The 25,325-nt window shown below is 34.5% G+C and overlaps 1 protein-coding gene across 1 annotated transcript; it reads right to left on the minus strand.

The window, feature by feature from the left end:
• Positions 1 to 659: 659 nt before the first annotated feature.
• Positions 660 to 21,615, minus strand: LOC113426282 (serum albumin-like). Its single transcript, XM_087946845.1, has 15 exons — positions 21,493 to 21,615; positions 20,471 to 20,531; positions 18,127 to 18,262; positions 16,932 to 17,143; positions 14,168 to 14,300; positions 11,421 to 11,518; positions 9,014 to 9,143; positions 7,477 to 7,691; positions 6,214 to 6,346; positions 4,957 to 5,054; positions 4,214 to 4,352; positions 3,107 to 3,330; positions 2,572 to 2,704; positions 1,433 to 1,489; positions 660 to 841 (listed from the first exon to the last, which is right to left on the minus strand). The coding sequence occupies exons 1-14, from the start codon at positions 21,575 to 21,577 to the stop codon at positions 1,442 to 1,444; spliced, it is 1,845 nt and encodes a 614-aa protein (XP_087802971.1). The 5' UTR covers positions 21,578 to 21,615; the 3' UTR covers positions 660 to 841; positions 1,433 to 1,441.
• Positions 21,616 to 25,325: the final 3,710 nt, after the last annotated feature.

Below are 25,325 nucleotides of genomic sequence, written 5' to 3' on the forward strand. Positions count from 1 at the left end.
TACTTACATGTATGGTATTCAGTTTTGTTCGGGTATTTTCCCACGTCATTATAGTTGTGCTTTTAAAGTTGTAGCAACGTTTTGGCAGAATCTCATCTGCCATCATCAAGCTTGTGTATTGTGTTCGTCTGTGAGTCAGGCTTTCACAGCAGTAGGCTAGCACCAAATTTAAAACAGAAACGGCTGTGAAAGCCTGACTCACAGACGAACACAATACAGAAGCCTGATGATGGCAGATGAGATTCTGCTTAAATGTCACTACAACTTTAAAAGCACAACTATAATGACGTGGGAAAATACCCGAACAAAGCTGAATACCATACACACACACATACACAAACATATTGAGATAATGTGTATACACACACCCTCTTTTAGGAAGAAAAAAGCACTAAATGACCAGAATAAACATTATAAAACAATATTCAGAAACTATTACTTGATTTTTGATGTGTTGGTTATTAAACCTCTCAACGTACCCAGAATTTCATTCTCTCTTTTTCATACTATCTCTTGTACATACACACACAGAGAGAAACAGAGAGACAGAGACTGAGAGAGGGTGGGGGAGGGGGGAGGGAGGGAGAGGGAGAGATGGAAACAAATAACTGCAGGCATGCTGATGCTATATCTTTTTAGCATTAATTGGTAAGTCAATCTTTCTTTTTAAAGCTTTTATTTATTTTCATTTTAAAGATGGTGACACTTTCATAAGAAATAATTGTTTAGCCAAGAATCAAATTGGAGATCCTTGACATTAGAAGGCTGACATGAAAGCAGCAACCAAAGATGCTTGGGGATGTTTGGATTCTTTATCTCCAGCATTCTTCCATTGTGGAAGCTACAAAAAAGAATAGGATGAATCTGTTATTTTAATGCTGAAGACATAGATATAAAATATTTAAACTCAGTTATCAAGAATTAGAGGGAAATTCTTTTGATAGAGACATTATGGAAGAAATACATTCTGGTGACAATGCCATTGCTAATGTTTTACATGAAACATATTTTTGGGCCAACAATATAAATAGCAATTGAGCTAAAAATAACCATGGCACTGCATAAGAACCTATGTGTTCCAAAGCAGAAAATATCAACATAAATCAGGGCAACTGGATAAATAGATTATCAACATCCTGATTTTTCATGGTCTGTTATAAACACAAAGATACAAAATCAATTAAAACTAAAGGATTTTGAGAATAAAGAAAATAAATTAATTCACTTTGGATTATTCAAAATAAGGAAGGAATTATTTGAAGAGACCAAGGAATCATATTATATTAATCTAAGGAATATCATGATTGAATAGAGACTTATTCATACATTTGTATCTTCGGTGTGCAAGGATGGCTTCTTATCCCATTCAAGCATCATTAGCATAAAATTACTAAAGCACTGAGATATAAACTATATCTCTATATTAGCTCACCTAAGATAGTTACTCAGTTATATGACCACTTTGAAGCTGTTCAACCAGTTTTTGACCCTGAAAAACAAAACAAAAAAGTATATATAATCTGAGACTTGCTGAACAAAGTAAATCACATAAATCTTCACCCAGTTGAATAAATTAATTGTGTTCTTCCTAACAGTCATTATTATGAACAGAAGGCTGCTTCTGCACCTAAAACCTTCCATGCTCTTATTCATAAGAACATTCTTCTTAGATTTGTCAGTTTCTCATTCCACAGGAAGACACAGAAGATGTGTAAACACACACACACACACACTTTATTATTTTTATAAACAACTTAAGGTGGTACATACACCTAATATTCTTCTTCTTCCTATTTTTCCCACAATAACAATCCTGTGAGTACAACTGGTCACCCAGACCAAAGGACAACTGGTCACCCAGCCAGCTTTCATGCCTAAGGCAGGATTAGAACTCACAGTTTCCTGGTTTCTATCCTGGTGCCTTAACCACTAGACCAAACTGGCTTCATACAAAGTATTACCAAAACCAAGATAGAAAAGGATAAAAGTAGTATGATGTGGACTTTTGGTCTGCACCCTTTTTGCAGTAATACAAACACAATTCATTTACTTTGAAGATGCTGGGAACTTTTTATGGTGTATATCATTTTCCATGGCATAATACATGGGTGAAAAAACTTTTTCTTGTGCTGCAGATCTGCAGAATTATCTTCTAATAGAAAAATTATATTTTACTATTAAATTTTATATGTCTCTAAAGACTGGATTTCTGATAGCTAAATTCCATTCACCTTGTTTACAAGTTAAAATTGGTTTGTATTTCACAGTGAATGCATATTTATTTATATTATGATAGTAGAACCTTATTAATTGGAACTGTGACTTATAGTTAAAATATTAAAATTATGCAAATTAAAGAATTAAAACTCCACAAAAATCATCATTAAGATGGATTCTTATATCTGTTCCAATCTCTTTTACATATGGCCATGCCAACTAGAATTGTAAGAGTAATAGTTTATTCCACTAAACTGATGCTTATTTGATGAAGGGAAATTTAAATTTGGAGGCAGTAATAATCCAGAACACTTTATTAAACTTTCCCCATGCATTCTCCTATTTAAGGTATACCTTTGTGTCAAAGCATTCTTTTTTGTTTTCAGCTGCACAGCAATCTGTTTGGAGCTCACGGAAAGCTAGGATTCCAACGGCAAGCTCTTCATCTGGGATATTAGGTTTGGATTTTATCAAGTCACTAAGCAAACTGCAAGACAAACAATAACTATTAAATCCTCTGTTGATACTAAGAGCTTCTACAATTTCACTATTTTTTAGATTCCAAAGGTGAGAAATCTGACCATGCATATATACACAATTTTTTAATTATGTACTTTCTTAGTGTAAACTCCCGCTGATGAAACTGGAAATTTCTACCAAAACAAAAGATGAAAAGAGGATGAAAACAAATGCTGCAAGATAAATCACCAAAGACATTTTGAGAAGGCAGATATCCTAAGAAAGGAGATTGATATGGCAGGTATCTAAATAAAATCATGCCTAGAATACAATAAGATGAACACAGGAATTGCAGATGTATGAAGTATCATGTCTTGTTTGATATATATCCTGTAACAATATATTAGATTAAAAGGATTTGTTTTCTTACCTTTGCTTACTTTTCTGCACAGTCTCTTCATTAGGTGAGCACAAATTCTCGGGGGCATCCAGTGTTTTAGGTTTGAATGGAGGAGGGACATAGGATGGATCTGGTCCTAAGTTATTGATACATTCCCAACGGCTGATAAAGGAGGAGTCACAGCAATGGCAAATTTGTTTGTTTGTATGATGTTCCTCATGATAGCTACATATAGATCCTATCACTTTATCTGTCTGAGAAGGGAGAGAGGGGGGTGGGAATCCAATGAACTTCTTCAACTACATGATATAACCAGTATATGCTATGCATGTAGTATACAAGGGTTAGCTTTTATTTGATGCTAACAGGGTTGCATGAAAGGTATGTCAAAAACAAGTCTAGATAAATTAATAGCTTTTTTCTCTGAATGTTCAAAATACACTTTCCTTCTTAGGACAAAATTTTAATTGATATGTGCTGTAGATAACTGCTGATTCTTTCTGCCTGTCTAACTGTCCGTCGATCTGTCTCTTTGTATTCCAACATAGTAACAAGAAACCAAATTATTGAGTTGACTTAGTAAATTGCTTTACAGGAAAGGTTTTATCTGTTGGCTTCTTTTTTGGAAGCAGGAGATTTTAATGTTTCCAATTTGTAAATTTACAGTATAACTTTATTCATAAATGAAATATTAAAAAGACAAAATCAGAATTTTGACAACAAAAACTAATATTTCTCCACTGAGAATACACAGCTTCAAATAACGACATTAAAATATTTTGATTACATATGGATAGGATCACACTCATACACATCTAAGAAGATCCCTGTAACTAATCCCTTAGTAGTTTATATTTGATAAAATGTTTTTTTTTCTTGCTCTCAGTTCAGTTTTATGGCGTTATCGTTTTTAATAGAAATTTGTTGTTTGTGGAAGACTCTGTCACTTGACGATAGAGTATGGAAGATATTGGCCCAGGGGAAGATATTGGCCCAGGGGAAACTCTTAGCTTTGGAAGCCCACATAGCCCTTCATTCCACTGAGACCATCTACAGACATTTCATAGTGATGTGTCACTTAAGGAAGAAATGGAATTGAAGCAAAGGAACAGAATATATGAAAGAAACAGTACTCACATTTTCTAAAGCACATAAGACTTGGTGATTGCTATCTAAATGGCAGCATTTCTCAGCTACCTTTGCCACTTTTTCGGTCAACTCAATCAGCTTAGAAGTTGGAGCCTGTGGTATAATTTTGCTATACTTGATCAAATATCTGCAAGAAAAGGCCAATTAGAAAAGTTGTATGCTTTTGAATAAGACAAGTTTGTAAAAGCACTAAAGGATGCTAGGGAAAAAAAAGAATTCCTGAGGATTGATTTGTAGGGTTTTAGTAAAATCCAAGCAATCTTTCCCTTTCAACAAAATCTAAAAATCTGACTATGCAAACACATCTCAGCCATTCCCTTCTCTTTGGGACATCAGAGAAGCACCTGAGTAATTACATTTTTAATGTTAATTTAAATGATTTATACATGCTGCCATAAGCTTTATGACATTTTATTAAACTCCTTTGGCGCATTTTAAAATCCTTTTATACCTAGAAAACATTATTATTTTAGCATTTTTGTATTATAAAAAGTAGATTCATAGTTGCAATTGAATTATCTAGTCTATTTATAGGCAGTAAAACATTTAGAAATTAATTTCCTGAATATTCCTCTGAAAAAGACTGAAAATCACTACAGGTGCAGGAGAACCTCAAGACATTTTAAACATTTGGTGAAATATTATTTTCTTTCATCCCCTTGAATATAAACAATTTTGCATCCACAAATGGTTCTGCTTATCAAAAATTTATCATCCAAAGAAAAACTTACTCGTTTTGGAAGAAGTACCCTCCTATTTCTTTATAATTATTACAATTATTCTTCACAACTTCATTAATCTTAGTAATGTATGATTTAAGTTGTTCTTCCTGAAAGAGAATACAATTTTTAATACACACACACACACACACACACACACACATAATGTACATATACATACATACACACACACACACACATACATATATTTATATACATATACACATACATACACATACACACACACAAAATAACAATGAGCACACCTAGGAAGAAGCAATATAAATAATGCTAGGACAAAGTTGGAGAAATATATATTCTTACTTTGGAGGAGGCAAGAGATATTAAACACTGTTGAAAATGGGATTGGCAACTTTGGATTTTCCCCATGTTAGAGGAAAATGCGAATGGGAAAAAATAACAAAGATCATGATTTGTTAAAAACAATTTTGCTGTAATCATTTAAATTTGCAAATGTGACTATAAAGGAAGGGACAAACAATATCTTCTAATCTGGCTAGTGCCATATATTCCTTTTATATCTAGAATTTTTCTTTCCACAGCGTTTTTGGAAATTTTTAGAATTTTTAGAAACCTTCATTGGTCATTATAATTTTAGAATAAATCTGTACTCAGTGATTTGTTTTTTTAAAATATCATACAGATGTCTTTATACTTCATTCCATTCTGAAGAAGGATCCTAAAGTCATTTATAGTAACTAAATGATATTAAAAATATCCCCTTTGTATAGAGTGCTGTCATAGAAAATGTCATGTCACATGTTCCTATCATTTGAACCTATTTTATAGATTAGACATATTACAAACTGACATGAAAATTTAAATAGACCTGAAATTTGGCCTGGTAATGAAATCAGTGCAGGAATTATACATAAGACCTGTATAATATAGCAAAAAAATATCTGGCTTTACAATAGTTATGATTTCCAAATATTTTTCAAGAGCTGCTCCACTCAGTATATATTGTAATGACTTCCGGTGTAATGACTCTTCCATCTTCCCAAGCAAAATAAAACTTAACAAAACAAAAGAAGCAAGTTTAAAAAATGAATAATTAAAAAACAGTCATACATTGCCTGAGGCTGACATTTTCCATTCTAAATATGACATTTAATAAAGGTCTTGTCTCAATGCATAATATGTCTTTCAGTTTCTGAGTAATTATTAATAGTGTCGCAATGGGGCTGGGTTGGGCTGGCTGAGGATAGGCCAATAGGAAGGGCCCTGGGCAGAGACAAAGGAACTCACCCCTGTATGCAAACACTGTACGTGGTCTTCTAGTTGGCAGCATTTTTCCAACAGTTGTTCATATTTATGCAAAATTTCCAGATCAATCAGTTTAGAAAGTTCAGGATGATTTCTTGTTAATGTAAAGAGGAAGCTAAAACAAGTGAAAAATTGGATAAAAAAACATTGCTAGCTACAAAATAAGACAATATATTCCATATTCTTGAAATGTATTATTTCAGTAATCATTGAAAAATACTGTCATTATATAATATATAATTATATTATATATAATTCTAGACTTTGCAGATGTCTTCTGGGTGGCAGCGTGGAAAATGGCTTTCAAAACTCACAGGTACTGATTGGAATGGACGTTTGCTGGAATGCTGACATTGGGTCAATCTTGGAAATTATGGAGCAAATACAAAAGAGCTGTGTGTCAGCTTCCAGCATTTTTATAGTATGACTAATCTGTTTCTTTTGGTATCGGTTGAAATTACCCAAACACACATATTTTTTCAGTTTCAATTGTGAATCCATGCTTCTCTCTTTCAGGTTTAGTTTGCTAGATCATTTTTTCTATTTACTACTAATTCGGCTTCTTTTCTTTTTGACTCTTATTTCTGTAGAGAGATTCATTAACTTTTTAATTCCAATGTATTATGTCTAGATCATCCTACTGTTGTGCCCTCCATCTGCCCGAACAGTTTATTACTTGAAACAAAGTATAATGAAAATTTCTCCATTCAATTTGAAAAATCCAACCAGACTGGCAACTGCATCTTGTTTCAATTCAGACAGTGCAATTAAATCCTTCCAGACAATGTCGTTTAGGAGCTGAGATAAAGTTATGAGATACAAATAATTCTTCAAATAACTCCTCAACCCCCTGGGCCCCAGCCCAATACTGGGCCATGGCCTGTTTAGAACTGGGCCACAAAACAGTAGGTAAATGTGGGCATAGCTCCACTTGCATGAGCAACAGATCAGTATGTGCATCCATGAAGATCCATTTGTGCGAGTGGTGGAAACATTCCCTCTTCTTCTCACCCCACCGGTCCTCAAAGCCAGAAAGGTTGGGGACCATTGCTTTAAGGTTTTGAAGTAATACTTAGGGGAAAACTGCCAATACTCTTCTCCAATACCCATTGTCTTATTGCATCTCAACTTGGAGTAGGATCTGTTCCATACATTCAAAGCACAAGACTGTATCTACTTGCATTATTTTGTACAATCTAGCCCCAGCCTTTAGTGAGGACTAGTGTGAAAATCTCTAAGCCATACCTTTCCTTGTAGTCATCTCTATGTTCAGTATAAGATTTACATGCTTCTGTCTCCTTTAATATTTCTCCAGATGGTGGGGGCAGATCCGGAGATCTTGCATCATTTTCTAAAGTAGCAAGGCAGTTTGGCCTTTCCACCAGAGGCTTTTCACAGCAAGGAGCAATGTTAGAAGATATAGCATCTTTGTGCTCACAGGCATATTGTGACAGGGCTATCTGTAAGAAGAGAGAGAAATTGGTCCTTAGAAGAAAAGCAAGTTATAGCTGGAGGAACTATGGACCATCGCAAAACCCTTTCAAGGCTTCTTTCCAAATAAAATTAATAATGGTGAATAAGTAACTCTTCAAAAGATTTTGCTTTGATGTAAATCACTAAATCTGTGGAAACACACAACACATTAGATATATTCTATTTCAGATGTTTAGAGAATGTGACATAATTCTTAAAACAGCCTTTTTCTACACAATGTACAATGCTTATTTATTTTTATTTGCAAATGTTTAATCCTGCAGAGAATAAGTAACCTTTCTCTTCTTTCATTCTAGGAAACTGAAGCAAAGACAGAGGTATTGTGCTGATGTTACTAGAAAAAAATGACTAGATAAAACATCTAGAGAGATGCTAAAAGGTAGGATTTGAGTTCATTCCTGAAACTACTATATAAGTCATTTACTGTATATATGAAGGGTCATCTAGTTTACCAGATCTTTTCTGTGTTTTTAAGAAGTTGGTGTTAATGTGGTTCATATTTGTTAGTTTGTGTCTTTGTCCATCTATGGTTGGTGGTCAAAGTTTTTTAAAAAGCAAATAGAACCACATAAATCTAAATAAATTCTACTCATTTTATGTCATCACACAACCCTCTGCCACTTGTATAAAGTGGTATCACAGCTATGTCCTACTTCTCTTCCTGTTCCTCCTTTTTTTCTTGCTTGGTTGTATACTTGCTTGTTTGCAAAGTGCTGGCATACTTTACGCAGCAAAACAAAAGCTGACAGATAAAGAGTTATATTGTGATGGTTTGGGACTGAGAACAATTGACTTGCCCAAGATCAGCTAGCCAACTTCAATGCCTAAAGAGGACCAGAACCTGGGTCTGAATGTTATATATTTTCTATTTACATTTTCAATCTTCAGTTGTGAAAACAAAATAATATAATGTATCTGTTTGTATATATGTGTGTTGAACCAAATTTTCATGAATTTAGGAAATTTAATTTGAAAAATCAACATAGAAATTTGAAAATGTCAAAAGATGGTAGTAGAAAAAAAGACCAAAGTAAAAAAAAAAATCCTTGGGGTTGAGACAGAGCATTTAAAAAACTACTTCTTAACTTTCTACAGTACTTTGGATAAAAGTTCATTGAGCAAATGCCTTATCCACTCAAAAGCATGGTTGAGTGCTTTGAAGGCCTAGTAAAAAAGAAAAAGAAAGCACCTTAATAAAGTCAATCAGGTAAACAAAAAGAGCCTCTTTCTAGGAGTTTTCATATCTATATATCTTAGATTTGAAGCAGCAGACATGAGTATATCTTACTCTATCAACTAAAACCTCCACGGAATTCCCCTTACAGATTTCTTCATAGATGTGCACAACAACTTTAACAATATGGGATATAGTTTCCTGATTAGCATTGACAAACTTTTCATGTGTCTCAATAAATTTCCTAGAAAGAAAAGCAAAGGAAAGCATTAGGATTATTTCAAAGCAGATTCTAAATAATTTCTACCATGTATTTCCACAAGCAATTGCAATATCATATATTCATGTAATCTTCCACTTTAAAATTGGATATCCCCATAATTGCACAAGGTACTATTTTTTAATTTATTTTGCAATCATATTTGGGGCTTTAGGTTTCCTTTCTTGCATAATCACACTGGTATAGATACAACTATTTTTCTTTCAGTGAACAATAATTCCTTCAGCAGTAGCTCCCTATGCATCAGGGAATTTAGTTTCCAGAGAAGGGATTTTGTTGGAATTCTCCCCTTGGGAATGTTTCAAAAATAAGAAAAAGAAATAACCAATATTGTCTTCAAAGATGTATATGAATGGTGAGCAGAATCTTGTAACTCTAAATAAACAAAAACCTCCCCTCTGCCATGAAAAGTAAGCTAAAAAATCTGAAATAAATTCTCAAGGATCATGAACATATTTTTTAAACAAAAACAAAAATGTATGGAGCAGATTTTGGCACAGCGTCAGTTTTTAAGAGCAATAGGAATCTTTCTTGAAATTTACAGTCCCAAGAATATTTTACATATTCAGAAATCAGTCACTTTCAAGATGACTAATCTTTATAGAATAATTTAGAAAACATAAGAGATAGAAGTTGCCAATAGTATGCCACAGCCAGTAATGGTGCCATTTGTCCTTTGTGGATATCAAATATGTATATATATTCTGGCACAGCAGTAGGCTAGTACCAAATTTAAAACAGAAACGGCTGTGAAAGTCTGACTCACAGACAAACACAATACAGAAGCCTGATGATGGCAGATGAGATTCTGCCGAAACGTTGCTACAACTTTAAAAGCACAACTATAATGACGTGGGAAAATGGAAGAATATCCATCCTGAGATCAGTTATATTTAAAAATTCATTGATTCAAAAATTAACAGAATAATAATTAAATCTTTTAAAGTTCTAAAAGTACTTAGTTGCATCCAGCTCTACTATCTATCTACTATAAACTATTTTAACCAGATTATTCTCCAAATGATTACTTCTATCAATGTCCTTCTGCAATAGAAAATTATGTATGGATTCCGTAAGATTGTGTGTGTGTGTGTGTGTGTGTGTGTGAGAGAGAGAGAGAGAGAGAGAGTGTATACAGTGTGTGTGTGAGTGTCTCTCTGTATGTATAAATTTTCCGAAGTTGTCCTTCCTTCCTCCCTTCCTCCGTCCCTTTTTCATTATTAATTTAGGTTTCTTATTTGGGATCTTTTGTTTATTTCAAAAAGTAAATAAATATAATGGTATGTGAAAATGATTTTGGGAAACAGCAGCCTAGACTACCATCTCAGTCAACAGAAAGAAAAGAAGAGCATGAAGCACCTCAGAAGGGGTCATCTGCAGTTTCCTTAAAAGTAAAAATAAAGGAGTAGAGAAGCTCTGTCAGATTTGTAAGACTCTGTTATTTAAAAATAGAATTTATAAGTTGCAAGTTTGTGCTTCTTATCTGCATTACCTAAAAGGGCTGATTATAGCAAAGTAATAATCTATTAAACATATATAAATCTTTCTCAAATGGTCAAAATACAAAATCGTTGCCTCCAGACCATGTTCTTCATATGATTTTGATCTTGCTTGAGTCTCTGGGTAAATAAAATCTTAAGAATTATAAAAAACTGAATATGATTACTGAAACTTTGTCTTATCAATAAAATGGCTTCATTGTTTATATCCTATTTTCCTTTTAAGATATTTCATAAATAAAGGCTAATTGATTTAGCTATTATTATAGACATAGTGTTGGCTTATTTTCAGTACCACTATCTCTTCTGAATATCCCTGTTGCCAGTTCTTCCAGGTAAACCAGACAGGAAACATGGCTACATAAGCTAATTCTCCTTTATTATAAGGCTACATACAGAATTTTGAGACTGAAGGTACAAACTTTTTGCCACTGCTTTTAACCATCTGATCAGTTAGGGTGGGTCATCCCTAAACTTCTTCCTCTGACTTAAGCTGTTGGGAATTTCCACTTCTCTCGACTGATTATTTCCTAGGCAGCAATTCTTTCCCTTGTCCCACAAGGTCATCCATACACTCTATTACATTGTTTAATCTGTTTCATATAGAGATCACATATTGCCTCATGAAACCTATTGACATATACTCAAGATGGCCTTAAAGTCTAAGTATACCATTTAGTTATATTTAATGCACATTCCCAGGAGTTCATTTCCTACAACATCCCAAATAAACCAGACTTACAATGCATGTAATTTATCTTTTCCATATTTCTTCAGATTATAACAAGTATATTCCTGTTCTTCAAGTATTTCCCTGAATTTCTTTTTGGCTTCTGTTGCCTGTTACAAAAAAGAAAAGAAAAGAAGAAGAAAACATTTTTACTCAGTCTGAGAAGAGAGAGATAAAAAAGAGTGATAACACATAGAAATAGAATGACTATGGCTAAAGAATGTAAATGTAACACCTAGAGCAACATTTGAACACCATCGACTTTGACAAATTCACCCCCAGCCAATATTGCAAAAGGCAACCTTACTCAAAACTGATAACATCTTGCAAGGATACTTCTAACACTATAAAACTTTCATATATCTGTATCCCAAGTCCTTGGGAAAAAACTCAATAGGTGGATAAAAATGCCAAATCCAGTCTGGACCTCTGGCTCACTGTGCAACAAATCAAAATTTCCAATCTAATTGATGTGATAGCTAATGCAATCCAACAGCATCTAGTTGAAACAATGCTCTTTGCTAATAAATAAGAATATTTGTAGCTCAATGTTGAAATGAGAGTTCTTTGGTGCTCTCTGAGCTTGTTTTCTTGCAGACATTTCATTACCCAAACTAGGTAACATTACTAGCATTGATTATATTACCTAGTTTGAGTAATGAAACAACAATTGCAAGAAAATAGCCAAGCTTAGAGAGCATCCTTCAAGCTCTTTGCACCTGAGCAGAAAGGAAACTGCCCAAACAGTAGAGCAGCAAAAAAGCAACTCCTAATTGACAAGGTGATTCTGGAAAACTGCAAGAGAAGGAAGACTTACTTGAATATAGCATAGACTCCCTGACACTAAGTTGATAATCAAGTGCCTAGCAATAATTGGAGTTAGTAGAAACATCAGAAGTTTTCTGCAAAGATTGACAGCACAATGGAAGACATGATTATAGGTCAATGGTGATAGATTGGGAGAAGTTAATATCAAAAGAGGAATCTCACTTTCACTACTATTGTTTGTCATTGCACTGATTTCTCTGTCAACAATACTGAATAACTCAGGTGATGGTTATCAAACATCCAAAGCATCTGCCAGGCTATTCCACCTCCTTTGCATGGATGATTTGTAACTGTATGGAAAAACAACATCTGAAATAGAATTGCTCCTCAACACTATCCATATATGCAGCCAAGATATTGCAATGGAATTGGAGTGGACCAAACTCTCACCATCAAATGTTGAAAAATAATGAAAACTGAAATAAAGAAATAATATCAAGAGTCTCTGATGAAATGAATGGATGAAGATGATCATTACAAACACCTGGCATTCTACAAGCTGACAACATCAAGGACAGTGAACTCAAGAAATAGGTTACAAGTGGATACATCAAGAGAATGAAGAGGTTCTTAAAGTACAGTGGAGGAAATAAAGATAGTCCATGACTTACAATTGTTTATAAATGATCAGTTGAAATTACAACAGCACAGAAAAAAGGACACAAGACTTGTTTTTCACACTTATGACTATTGCAGCATGTGATCAAAATTCAGTTGCTTGGCAACTGACTCATATTTATAATGGTTGTAGTGTCCCGGGATCATGTGATCACAGTTCACAACTTTCTGACAAGCAAAGTCAATGGAAAAACCAGATTCACTTAACAACCATGTTACTAACTTAATTGCAATGATTCATTTAACAAGTGTGTCAAGAAAGATCATAAAATGGGGAAAAGCTCACTTAACATCTGTTTCACATAGCAACAGAAATTTGGGGTTCTGGTATTGTCATAAGTTAAAGACTGGAATAGTACATAGCTGGAATAGTGGTTTGGACCCAAACAGGACAAGAAGTCCTGGATAGAAAGACCAGAAAAATAATGACAGTGAATCATGCTTTTCTTGCAGTGCTGTTGACTGATTATACTTACCAAATAAATTAGGTCAGGGTCCAATGTTGCAAGTACATCAGATAGTTGAACAATAATATAGAGAATTAGAAGAATATCTGAAGGCAGTGAATAAGAAATATCGAAGCTATTCTACTAGGGAAGGTTACTGAGTACTGAAAAAATTGAACTGGCTTACAAAAAAAGAACAATCGAAGAATAGAAAAGAGACATAAGAAGAAAAAATATTATATGTCTGGTATATTACAAGAATAGTAGGCAAAGCATATACTTATAAGGCTATGGATAGGTGCAGAAAAATTGAAGAGATATGGGATTCATTGTGGCTGCACAAAATCAAGCCGTTAGGACAAACACATATATTTGTACACAAATCATAACTGAAAAGACAACAGCAGATAATAAATGCCATCCCCAAGGAAGCTGAAGAAATATTGGATCACCTAATTAGCTGCTGCAATAAGATTGTACAAACTGATTCCAAGCAATGGTGTGACAAAGTAGAACAATGATGCATTGGAAGATCTGCAAGCAATATCATTTGCCTCAAATAAGAACTGGTGGGGCCATAAAATAGATGAAGTAATAGAACATTGCTCTGGGAATTTAAAATTGGATAGACACCTACCAATACTAGACCAGTTTTAACCATAATTGATAAGAAAGACAAATATGTCATAATAGTGCAGGTGGCAGTACCTGGAGGCAACAGGATAGAAAAGAAAGAACTGGAGAAAATAATGAAAAAAGACCTGCAAATAAAAGTAGAATAACTGTGGGGAAAATGTAGATATAGTGTCAACACTAATAGATGCTACAACTTATTTCTACAACATTTCAAGATGCAAGGTGAAATACCTTTTCATTGATACAGACATCTTTATCAGCTGCTGCACAGCAAGTTTCCAAGATTTTGTTATAGTTTTTAGTTGCTTCAAGGATTACAACAACTAATGCTTTGGGGTATCTTCTGGAGATCTCAAAAATATATCTATGAAAAACAAAACATGTGTTTGAGATAGAGGGAGACAGGGAGAGATAGAGGGAGATAGGGAGAGATGGAGACAGGGACAGGGGATACATACATACATATATATATATATATATATATATATATATATATATATATATATATATATATATATATATATATATATTGCTTTCATAGATTTTCACAGGTGCAGGTATTTCATTTCTTGACAACATCTTCATCAACTCCATCAACCAATCAAGAAATGACAACACAGCCAACCTCCCCACCAGTATATATAGGGAGACAGCAGCTCCGATCATGCTTTGCTTGCACAAGCAGGAAGCTGAAAGCACCAGCCTGAAGATGGCAAGTGGGACCTCATCGAAATGTTGCCAAGATGCTCTCAATCTTACACGGGAAAAGACACGCCAAGACCCGCATACCTGTACCCGTAAAAATCTACAAAAACAAATTTACAAAAACAAATCTACGAAAATCTACAAAAACAAACTTAAGAAAACATGTGTGTGTGTGTGTGTGTGTGTGTATGTATGTGTGTATATATATATATATATATATATATATATATATATATATATATATATATATATATATATATATATGTATGTTTTCTGAGGTTCTCGCATGGTATTGGTATGTGGATCTGGTTATTGGGTTTTCTCCCGCGTAAGATTGGAAGTATCTAGGCAACGCGTTTCGATGAAGTCTCATTCATCATCTTCAGGCTTCTGTCTTCGGCTCTGTGCTTCTCAGACAGAAGCCTGAAGATGATGAATGAGACTTCATCAAACGTTGCCTAGATACTTCCAATCTTACGCGGGAGAAAACCGAATAACCAAAGATATATATATATATATACAATGACGTGGGAAAATACCGAACCAAGCCGAACACCATACATGTAAGTACCCACGAAAACTTAAGAAAATATATATATATATATATATATATATATATATATATATATATATATATATATATATATATATATATATATATATATATATATATATACACACACACACACACACACACACACACCATACATATATAACATACATATATAACATACATACACATACATACATACATACATACATACATACATACATACATACATATATATTCTTAAGTTTTTGATGGTATTTATATGTATGGTATTCAGCTTTGTTCGATATTTTCCACATCATTATGGTTATTGCTTTTAAAGTTGTAGCTATTGCAGGAGATCTCATCTGCCATCATCAGGCTTCTGTTTCGTGTTCGTCTATATAGAAGCCTGATGATGGCAGATGAGATTCGCTGAAACGTTGCTACAACTTTAAAAAGCACAACTATAATGACGTGGGAAAATACCCAAACAAAGTTGAATACCATACATATAGACACCTGTGAAAACTTAAGAATGAATATATATATATATATATATATATATATATATATATATATATATATATATATATATATATATATATATATATACACACACACACACATACATATGTGTGTGTGTATATATATATGGTATATATATATATATGTGGTATATATGTATGGTATATATGTATGGTATTATGTATGGTATATATATACACACCAAAGAATTCTTTCATTTCTTGCTCTGAAATTGTTTTCAGTGGAAAGGGAAATATTTAGGAAAAATTACAGAAAATTCTAGAAAGAGTGAAAAAACATTAAATCCCTAGACAAGAAACCAAAAATATACACAGCCTATCTGCTTAAAATTCATTGGTTTTAATAAAATACAATTTATTTTAATAAAATAGATCTAACCCATCATTTTGTCTAGTAATAAATTTGAGTGTAGGATAATGTAGATCAATGATTTTTTTAAAAAAAAAAGTTCTCAAAGTTTTCTCTTCTTAAATTTATTACTCAAATTTCAGCAGCATGTATTTTAGATGCATCTCTCACTAGATTTTGATCAGAGAAATTTGATCAATCACTACTATACTTGTATACAGCTCATATTCAAAGTCTGTATCTGTGCCCTTTAGAATCTGATAAAATAATAGTTATGTTACATTAAAAAAAAAAAAAAAGGCAGATGAGTTTTTTTAAACTTAACCAAAACCACAGTTCTCTAATAGCCTAATGAGGATGAATTTCAGAGTTGGTATCCAATAGTGATGATGGGCAGAATAGTAGTCTTATGCAACAACAAGATCTGAAATAAGGTTAGGTCTGAGATCACTGAGAGTTTATGCTCGCATTCCAGCATGTTTTTTTTAAATGTTATTATTATTGAGAAGATACATGGTTGGAGCTCCTCATTTTAGATAATATGCCTGTCTGTGCATATGTACTTGTTGTTTTCACTTTGATGTTGTGTTTCACATCTGAAATAATAGGCATGATTATATATTATTATCCCTTTCTTTCTTACATTTCCAGAATTATCTAACTATGCTACACTATCTGGAAGAAGTGAAGGATAGTTGAATGAAAGTGTAAGCAGCAATGCCCTGTTAAAAACAATAAATAAAGATCATGTGTTGTTTGCATTTGATAAATGAAATTAAAGAGTATGTGCAATTTTATATTACTGTCATTCACTTAAACAAGAATTAATGATTCTATGCTATAACTTGCAGCCAACTGACTTACTGGGTTAGAGCAGCATCTCTGTTATTCTCATATACTTGGCAAGCTTGTTCTGCAGTAGGATGAACAAAGGGAGGAATACTTCCTCTAGATGAGATTTTATTGGACAAAACACATTCATTTCTGTCTGGATCAGCCTTAGCACAACAGTCATTAATTCCATATTTGTTGGAAAACTCTTCATCATGGCAGAGTACATCCAGAAAAACTATACCCTAGAGAACAGGAAAAAAATATGGCTCTTAAATAAGCACTACTTGGGGGAAAATGAGACATTAGTTCCACATTCTATTAATCTTTCTTTAACTCAGATGATATGAGATTGGGATCCAGATTCATATATGGGAGATCAGATATTTTCTGCTTGTATACCTTATACTTCCCCCCTCCAAAAAAAAAATCAAAAGAAATTAGAAATAAAAAAAGTTAAAGTGTGTTTCTGCCCATCTTTTATTGCTCCACAGGGCTAATCAGATAATATATTCATGTGTGTGTGTGTGTGTGTGTGTGTGTGTAAATTTCCAGAGATAATGACTAACACTCTGATTTGCTGGCAGTGGTCATGCTAGCTGGGGCGTTCTGAAAGCTGAAGTCTTTGGATCTCAGACTTTCCAAGTTGGCAAACACTGAGTTAAAGGATACAACAGTAAGTAAGTAAGTAAGTAAGTAAGCAAGCAAGTAAGATGCTCTGAGTATTTGTTGAGTAAGTTTGCATAAGTTTTCTAGTAAAAGGGGGCATCCTAATGGAGTTCAGAAATGATAATTTGGTTCACAAATTGTGCTAGGTTTGATTTTTAGATTAGTGTATGAACCTGCCGGCTATAACTTGTCTAATAACCCAAGTTAATAAAATGTAACTGAGAGCAGGGATAAGTAATTTGGGGAGGTATCATTAACATGGCAAGTCAGATATAGCAGTCTGGTTGGAAGCTTGAAGGACAGACAGAAATGTCAAGGATTTTGATCTGAAGGAAATTGGTTTCTTAGGAATGGAGCTAATACACTTATTTTACCCTTAAACATATGCCAAAAAGCTCTAGCTAAACAGAACTGTAAATACTGATGATGGGCTCCACTTCAAACCTGAAAGTTTGGAAGAATAAATTTTGATTCTGGTGACTAACTCATTTAGGATCTTGTAAGTACTTAGTTAATCTATATGTCTATATGTACTCCAATTTAGCTTCCAAACACTTACCAAAGGCTTTGCACATTGTGGGCCTGAAAATCCATCAGCAACACATTTCTGGTGAAGTGCTGTAACATCTGCGGACAATTTTTTCACATCCTCAAGTGTGACATTTGGTATACTTTGAGTGACTAAAATTAAGGTACTGGGAGAAAAAAGCACAAGTGATTAAGAAAACAGTTTGTGATTAACAACACATTATACAATAACTTCCGGTTTTAGTCGGCAGCGAGCAGCAGGGATTTGCGAAGCTGCGATCCTGCCGCGCTAGCCGTTTTTGGGGCTCGATCCGGACGGGTACAGAGCTAGCTGCCCTGCAGGGGCAGCTGAAGGTAGGGGATCCGGAGAGGGGTTTGGGGGTGTTGCAGACCCCTCCCCAGCCGGCAGAACCCCTCTTCCCAGGACGGTGCAGCGGCGAACCGTAATGGCCGCCACAAAGAAGCTGGCAAGCCGGGTAAGAATGCGCAGGAGGAAGTGGAGAAAGTGTTCGAAAGGAGAAAGTTTTTCTTGGTTCCTAGGACTCTAAGACATATTTAACAAAATTCCTGAAAAGTATGACTTTCTGAATGATACCTTCGAGAAGAGGAAAAAAGCGGCAGTTTGATGGTGCTGAAAGGAAAGCTTACCCTCTTTTTCTACGGAATAAAAAGTGAATATTAAGAAACCTATTTTTTTTAGGTGAAAACTGGCTTTAAGCGATGAGTGGGAAAGAGAGGACTAAAAAAAAAATATTTGTATGCTAAGACTTTGTTGGAGGAGATGCCTTAAGGATTTGAAGACTAAAATATATTGCAATAAGATTTTAAGATTTTAAGAAACAGATTTGGACTTTCTTTTTCTCTGATTGATACTACCCTAGGAGGAGAAAGTGAGAACTCTGCCTTGGTTTGGACTGATTGATAACTTTGGGATTGTTTTATTTTTTCCTTTGGAATATTCTGGTTGTTGTAAGAGAAAAGAAAAGAAAAGATTTATAATGGCTCCTTCTTTTGAGGAACTGAGAAAAGATTATGAACAAGCAAAAAAAAATGGTAAAGCTGGTATGAAATAAGCCTTCCTTTTTTTAGAAATGGCGCTCATTAACTATCAACAAACATTACAACAGATGAAGACAGCAGAAGAAGAAGAAGGAGAGGAAGCCATCTTTAATAAATCTCAGAACTCGACCAAGAAAGAAGGAAGAGGGAAAGGAAGAGAAATAAAGGAGTTAAGATTTAAAAAAACATTTAAGAAAGGGAAAAATAAGGTGCAAAATCAATATAATGATAGTAAACAAAAGGGAAGAGGAATACGACAGAGAAGGAAGCCAGTAAGGCAGAGGCTAGAAGAAGGGGGTAGAAAGGTTTGTTGGGAGAAGAAAGAAAGGAAAAGGTGGAGAAAAGCTACAAAGTTTTGAAATTAAATGGGAAAAAAAAGGAATCTTTTAGGGATAAAGGATAAGTATAATTTCTTCAAAGAGATTTTGCAAGGTACATAAGATGATATTGTAGTATTGTATTAGAAATAGAAAACTTAAATGGCTTAAGAGTTGATAAGAGATTAAAATGTTGAAATGTTAATAATGATTGGTTTTAAAATTTAATAATATGAGGGGAGGTTTAGAATATTGAGTTTTAATTAAAGAGTTTAATAAGATTATGGTATTGATGTTATTATAAAATTTTTATTATAGTATTTGTTTTTAATATTTAGATCTATTGTTTAACTATGTATTTAATTATTCTGGATGTATTATTCAGATAGAATGTACCAAGCAAAATCGGATTGGGTATTGGGTGTTATTTTTAAAGATTAACTTGATTAATTTAGTGGGGAGATAGAAAGGCATCATACTCTGATTAGTGATTTCAGGAGAAATTTCTTTTTTTTTTAATAACTGGATAAAATCATCAGAGCACCCAGGAGTCCACAATTCAGCCTGAGCTATGAATTTTCTCTTTTACTGGGAACATATTCTACAAGCAAGTGGAAAATGTATAAAGCTCTGGGAAGTGCCTGGACTCTAGATTCATCTTGTTTTGATCTTCAAAGTTTCATGCTCAGGATTCTCCAACATTAGGAAAGAAATGACTAGAGCAAGAGAGACATTCTCCCTTCTGAAGGCAAAAACAAGAAACTAATATATCCCGAGATATGAGAATTACACTAGGTCTCCTTCTTAGTCTGTTAAAATTAGATATATAAACAAATGCTGAATTATGAAGAATTTTATTTCTTTTCACAGGAAGAATAATAGCCATTTTATGGTTATTTTATACTTTTTTATTGCAAACCATCACTATAATTTTCAATTTCTGTGCATCTTTTATTATTTAGATGTATAATTTATAGCACAATTTTCTGGAATACTTACACAGCACCAAAATCAGCAGCTGATATTTGAGAGGCAAGACTGATGGTCAAATGATGGTCATCTGTAAAAAAAGTAGTGAATTTTACTCACTATTAAAAAAGTCATGATTACTAAATTATTTCAAATATTACAAAGACTGAGGAGGCCCTGTAATCTTCAGAATATACTCTAATATACTGCAAATTTGGCCAATAATATAAATAAAATAATTACAAAAACTATGTGTAAATTTCATTTGCTTTATAATGAAACAAAAGAAAATAATACATGTAATGCAATTCCCAGGAACTATTTGAAGACATCCTAAATGGTTTTCATGGCAATAAAATAAATTGGTTTTACCATTTCTTGTCACAAGTTGTTTAGATGCCTTCTGTCTGATATTTCTTAGTGGTCCACTATATTCCAACTAACTTGATATGACTCTGCTTAGCATTTTGAAATATTCTGAGGTTAACAAAAATCAACTGAACAAGAACATCTTAGTAATATTTAGTAAAAATTTATAGCATTATACTTTTCTTGCAAGATATGTCAGGATCTGGAATAGAGAATGCTATGACTTGGGGCATAGAAAATATTTAGACATTAAAGATCAGTAGGCACATAAATACCATTTTGGAATTATTGTGGGGAATGTCTTACCATCTAAATATTGCTAACCATAACCATCAAATGCTATCAATTGTATAGACAATAATATAGAGAAAGCATATAATATACATAAACCATAATCGTCAAAATCTATCTTTTATAGACAATAATAATAAAGCAAACATGATTCATTGGGAAATTCTTGGGATAAAAATCCAATTGAAAATATAAAATATTTATACAGTTTGAATAGAAACTAGGGGACAGTTTGGAAACTCAATTGATGTAACATGCAATTCCCATAAACTTTTCCTCTGTGTTTCCAAAGTAGCAGTATGAATTCAATACAAATCTGAGCAATCAAATGAAGACATGAAAACTTTAAAAAAAAAAGAGAGAGAGAGAATGAGAAATAGATAATATCATACCAACATGCCGATATCTTCGGGGTATGTTTTTCAATTCAGCAAAGCTTACCAAGCAAAGCAAAGGAATGAATATTACCCACTTCATGTTTCCAAATTGTTTTGGGGCTAGAGAGGACAAGGTAGGAAGAACACATGGACAGATGGAACTTTTATAGTATATCACCCTGGATCACCACCCACCTTATCCTGTACCCATGGGAAGGTCAAAAGGAGAACACTTGTTAATAATTACAGTAATAAAATATTTGCCCATTTTGTTTGTTAAAGACAAGTATTGCCTCAAGAAATGTCTGCGTTTTTTTTTCCAGAACATGGATAAATAGACTTTTGGCTTATCACACTTCAAAAAAGTAAAGTAAACTGTTTTCTCTCTTGCCCTATAACCTTAGACCTTTGGAAATTTTGTCCAAAGGTGAATCAAATTGAAATAGATGGAGTAGTAGTTTTTCATCAGGTTCAGAGCAAAGATCCATGATGTTAATTTTCATGACTACACATCTGAGCAAATATTTGACTTTCGCAACTGAGTCTGAAAATCTGGGCTAGAATCTAGTAGATTAACTAGATTTTAGTAGAATAACTAGTAGAATAGTAATCATTATTAGTCCATGCACATCATCATATTAAGTGTGTTTGTGTCTATATATGTGTGATCTCTTCATTAAGGTTTAAGGACCATTAACTATCATGCTGATCCAATACTGGGTAATAGAGAAATTTTTATGACTTTCTTCAGTCTAGGGCTGAGAGAAAGCAAAAGATCCAGAGTCATCCATCTGGCTGACCATGCATAAAAGAGAAATAGAACTTTCATCTCTCTGTTCCTGGTCCAGAACTCTTTCTATGTATGCATATATCATCATCACCACCACCACCACCATCCCCTATCCATCATTTAAGGCTGATAGATAAATGATTTTCAAGTTCTTAATTTATGAAGGAAATAATAATACATGTAAATATGTAGGAAAAATCCCTTGGACTGAAAGAGAATGGCTGTCCCAAAGGAAGGCTTACCCTAGCCCTCCATCCAGCAGCTAAGAATTATGGGCTCACCTACCTCACCAAAGGTCTCTCATGGATCATGGCATACAAATCAAAACAAAGTGCCATGAGTCCAGGCACCCTTTTGATTTTTTCTCTGTCTCCCTCCCTGGGAACTGTGAGAGGAGATGGGAAGGCCATCAAGAGGATGCTGGCAAGACACTCCTAGGGAAAGGATGAAGCGACCCTACTGCCAGAGCCCAGAATTTTAAGGCAAAAAGTGAAAGGGGGGAGTAATTTCAAAGGCAATAGAGAAAAAGAGCAAAGCTCTTCTGTTCACCATCCAAAGTGAATGCTGAGGCCAACCCTGTGGGAAGTGATCTAATTCTCCATGCAAAACTTCATGGACTTTGAAGAACCATTGGGGAAGGGGAGCCTGGCTTTGGGATGCAAAGGAGGAAGGGGCGATCTCCCCCTCCTTCCTTCATTCCACTACAGGGCCACCATGGAACTCATGCAGGGCAGTGCAACCATTGGCGAAGGGGGTGCTGGCAGTCTGGCAGTGGGGGAGGTGCTCTGGAGATATGGAACATCTCCCCCATTGCAGCTCAGGTGATCTGCGGGCTGCAATTATTATTATTTAAATAAACTTTATAAATTTTCCAATAAAAATAGACAAACAACACGTACATAAATGTGAGAAAGGAAAGGGAAAAAAAGAAAAAAGAAAAAAAAAATTAAAAACAATTTCATCCTTGACAGTTTGGGGGACCTTATTTTTAACCTTATTTTATGCCATATGTACAATTAATCCTTGATACAAATAGATAGATAGATAGATAGATAGATAGATAGATAGATAGATAGATAGATAGATAGATAGATAGATAGATAGATATAGATATAGATATAGATATAGATATAGATATAGATATAGATATAGATATAGATATAGATATAGATATAGATATAGATATAGATATAGATAGATATAGGTGTGTGTGTGTATATATATGTGTGTGTGTGTGTGTGTGTGTGTGTGTGTGTGTGTGTAGGTCTAGGTGTGTTCGGGTCTAGGTGTGTTCATATAAGATTAAGAGTATCTTGGCGACGTTTCGGCGAGGTCCCACTCGCCATCCTCAGGCTGGTGCTTTCGGCTTCGTGCCAGTGCCTGCTTGCAGATTGGCTGGCTTTTTTCTAAGAACATGTGTGGCTGAGGTATTGGCTGTGTGTCTATCAGACTCCTGTGTTATAATGACCGGGGTAATGGGCTGTGTGATGACCTTCTGAGTTCTATTGTTATGACATCCTGGGTCTTATGCTGTAATCTCCTGGGTTGTAATGACCTGGGTCATGGGCTGTGTGATGATCTTTTGAGTTCTATTGTTGTGACATCCTATTGTGCTGTAATCTCCTGGGCTGTTGGCTGTGTTGTAACCTCCTGAGTTTTGTGATGTGATATCCTGAGCCAGTGGCTGTGATGTGATGTTCTGGGTTTTGATTTGGCTCCCAGTTTGAGGCCTGGCTATGCGTTCATGGTGTGTGTCAGTTTGCTTGGTTTGGAGGTCGGGGTGTGTGGCAACTGGTGATGCAGCCTTGGTCTAGTTTCTGGACGGTGGTTGCCTTTTGTCTATGGGGTGGGTTTGGGTTTGATTCTGGTGAGGGAGAATGGTGGTGGCATCATGTGTTGTTTTGGGTCCGGTGTTGGTTTTCGTGGCTGGGACTCATTTGTTGATAAGGGCTAGTTTCCAGATGTCTGGTAGGCGGGAGGTATCGTCCCGTTTATTCATGTTATGGGGGTGTTTCTCTATTTCGATGGCTTCCCTGATTATTCTCTTGTTGAAGTGTTCAGTATTGGAGATTAATTTGGTTCCCTCAAAATTAATTTCATGTCCTGTGGCTTTAAGATGCTGGAAAAGGGAGGAAGTATTTTCTTCTTTTCTGACTGCATTCTTGTGTTCTGTGATGCATGCATTTATTCTCCAATGTATGTGGCTGGGAAATTGTTGCATGGTATTTCATAAACTCCTTGGTTTTCTAGCTGGATCTTGTCTTTGGGGTTTCTTAGGATGTTGGCTATTTTTTGGTCAGTGCCGATTACAGCACAAGACCCAGGATGTCAAAACAATAGAATTCAGAAGGTCATCACACAGCCCATTACCCAGGTCGTTACAACACAGGAGGCTGATAGACACACAGCCAATACCTCAGCCACACATGTTCTTACAAAAAAGCCAGCCAATCTGAAAACATCAATTCCATCAACCAATCAAGAAATGACAACACAGCCAACATCCCCAGCAGTATTTATAGAGAGACGGCAGTTCAGATCATGCTTTGCTCGCACAAGCATGAAGCTGAAAGCACCAACATATATATATATATATATATATATATATATATATATATATATATATATATATATATATATATATATATATATATATATATATATATATATATTTGTTTTCTTAAGTTTTGGTACTTACATGTATGGCCTTCAGCTTTGTCCTATGCTACAACTTTAAAAGCACAACTATAATGACGTGGGAAAATACCCGAACAAAGCTGAAGGCTATATATGTGTGTGTGTGTGTGTGTGTGTGTGTGTGTGTGTATAAATTCTTTATTAAGGATCCCTAATTTAAAGAATTCTGGTTTGAATTTGATCTGTTCTACTGTCATTTCCTCCAACTATTTTCTAATTTTCTGCCAATATTTTTGAGCCTCTGTACAAGACCACCACATATGGAAGAATGTTCCCTCCTTTTTTTGCATTTCCAGAAATTCGGACTCATGTTGGGGTGCATCTTCGCTAATCTTGTGGGGGGGGGGAGGTGCCATCTATA

Source organism: Notechis scutatus, chromosome Z, assembly GCF_049901735.1.
Source record: "Notechis scutatus isolate UNSWTSFEM ecotype Mainland chromosome Z, rNotScu1.2, whole genome shotgun sequence".
Classification (NCBI taxonomy): Eukaryota; Metazoa; Chordata; class Lepidosauria; order Squamata; family Elapidae; genus Notechis; species Notechis scutatus.

What these genes read in the sequence shown, in the direction of transcription:
- LOC113426282 (XM_087946845.1), bottom strand. Translation starts at nt 21,577, where the DNA reads ATGAAGTGGGTAATATTCATTCCTTTGCTTTGCTTGGTAAGCTTTGCT. An exon ending in CACAATGTGCAAAGCCTTTG is followed by an intron (nt 17,144 to 18,126) that starts GTAAGTGTTTGG and finishes CCTGTTCTCTAG; the next exon opens with GGTATAGTTTTTCTGGATGT. An exon ending in TCTTATGTGCTTTAGAAAAT is followed by an intron (nt 3,331 to 4,213) that starts GTGAGTACTGTT and finishes CTCCCTTCTCAG; the next exon opens with ACAGATAAAGTGATAGGATC.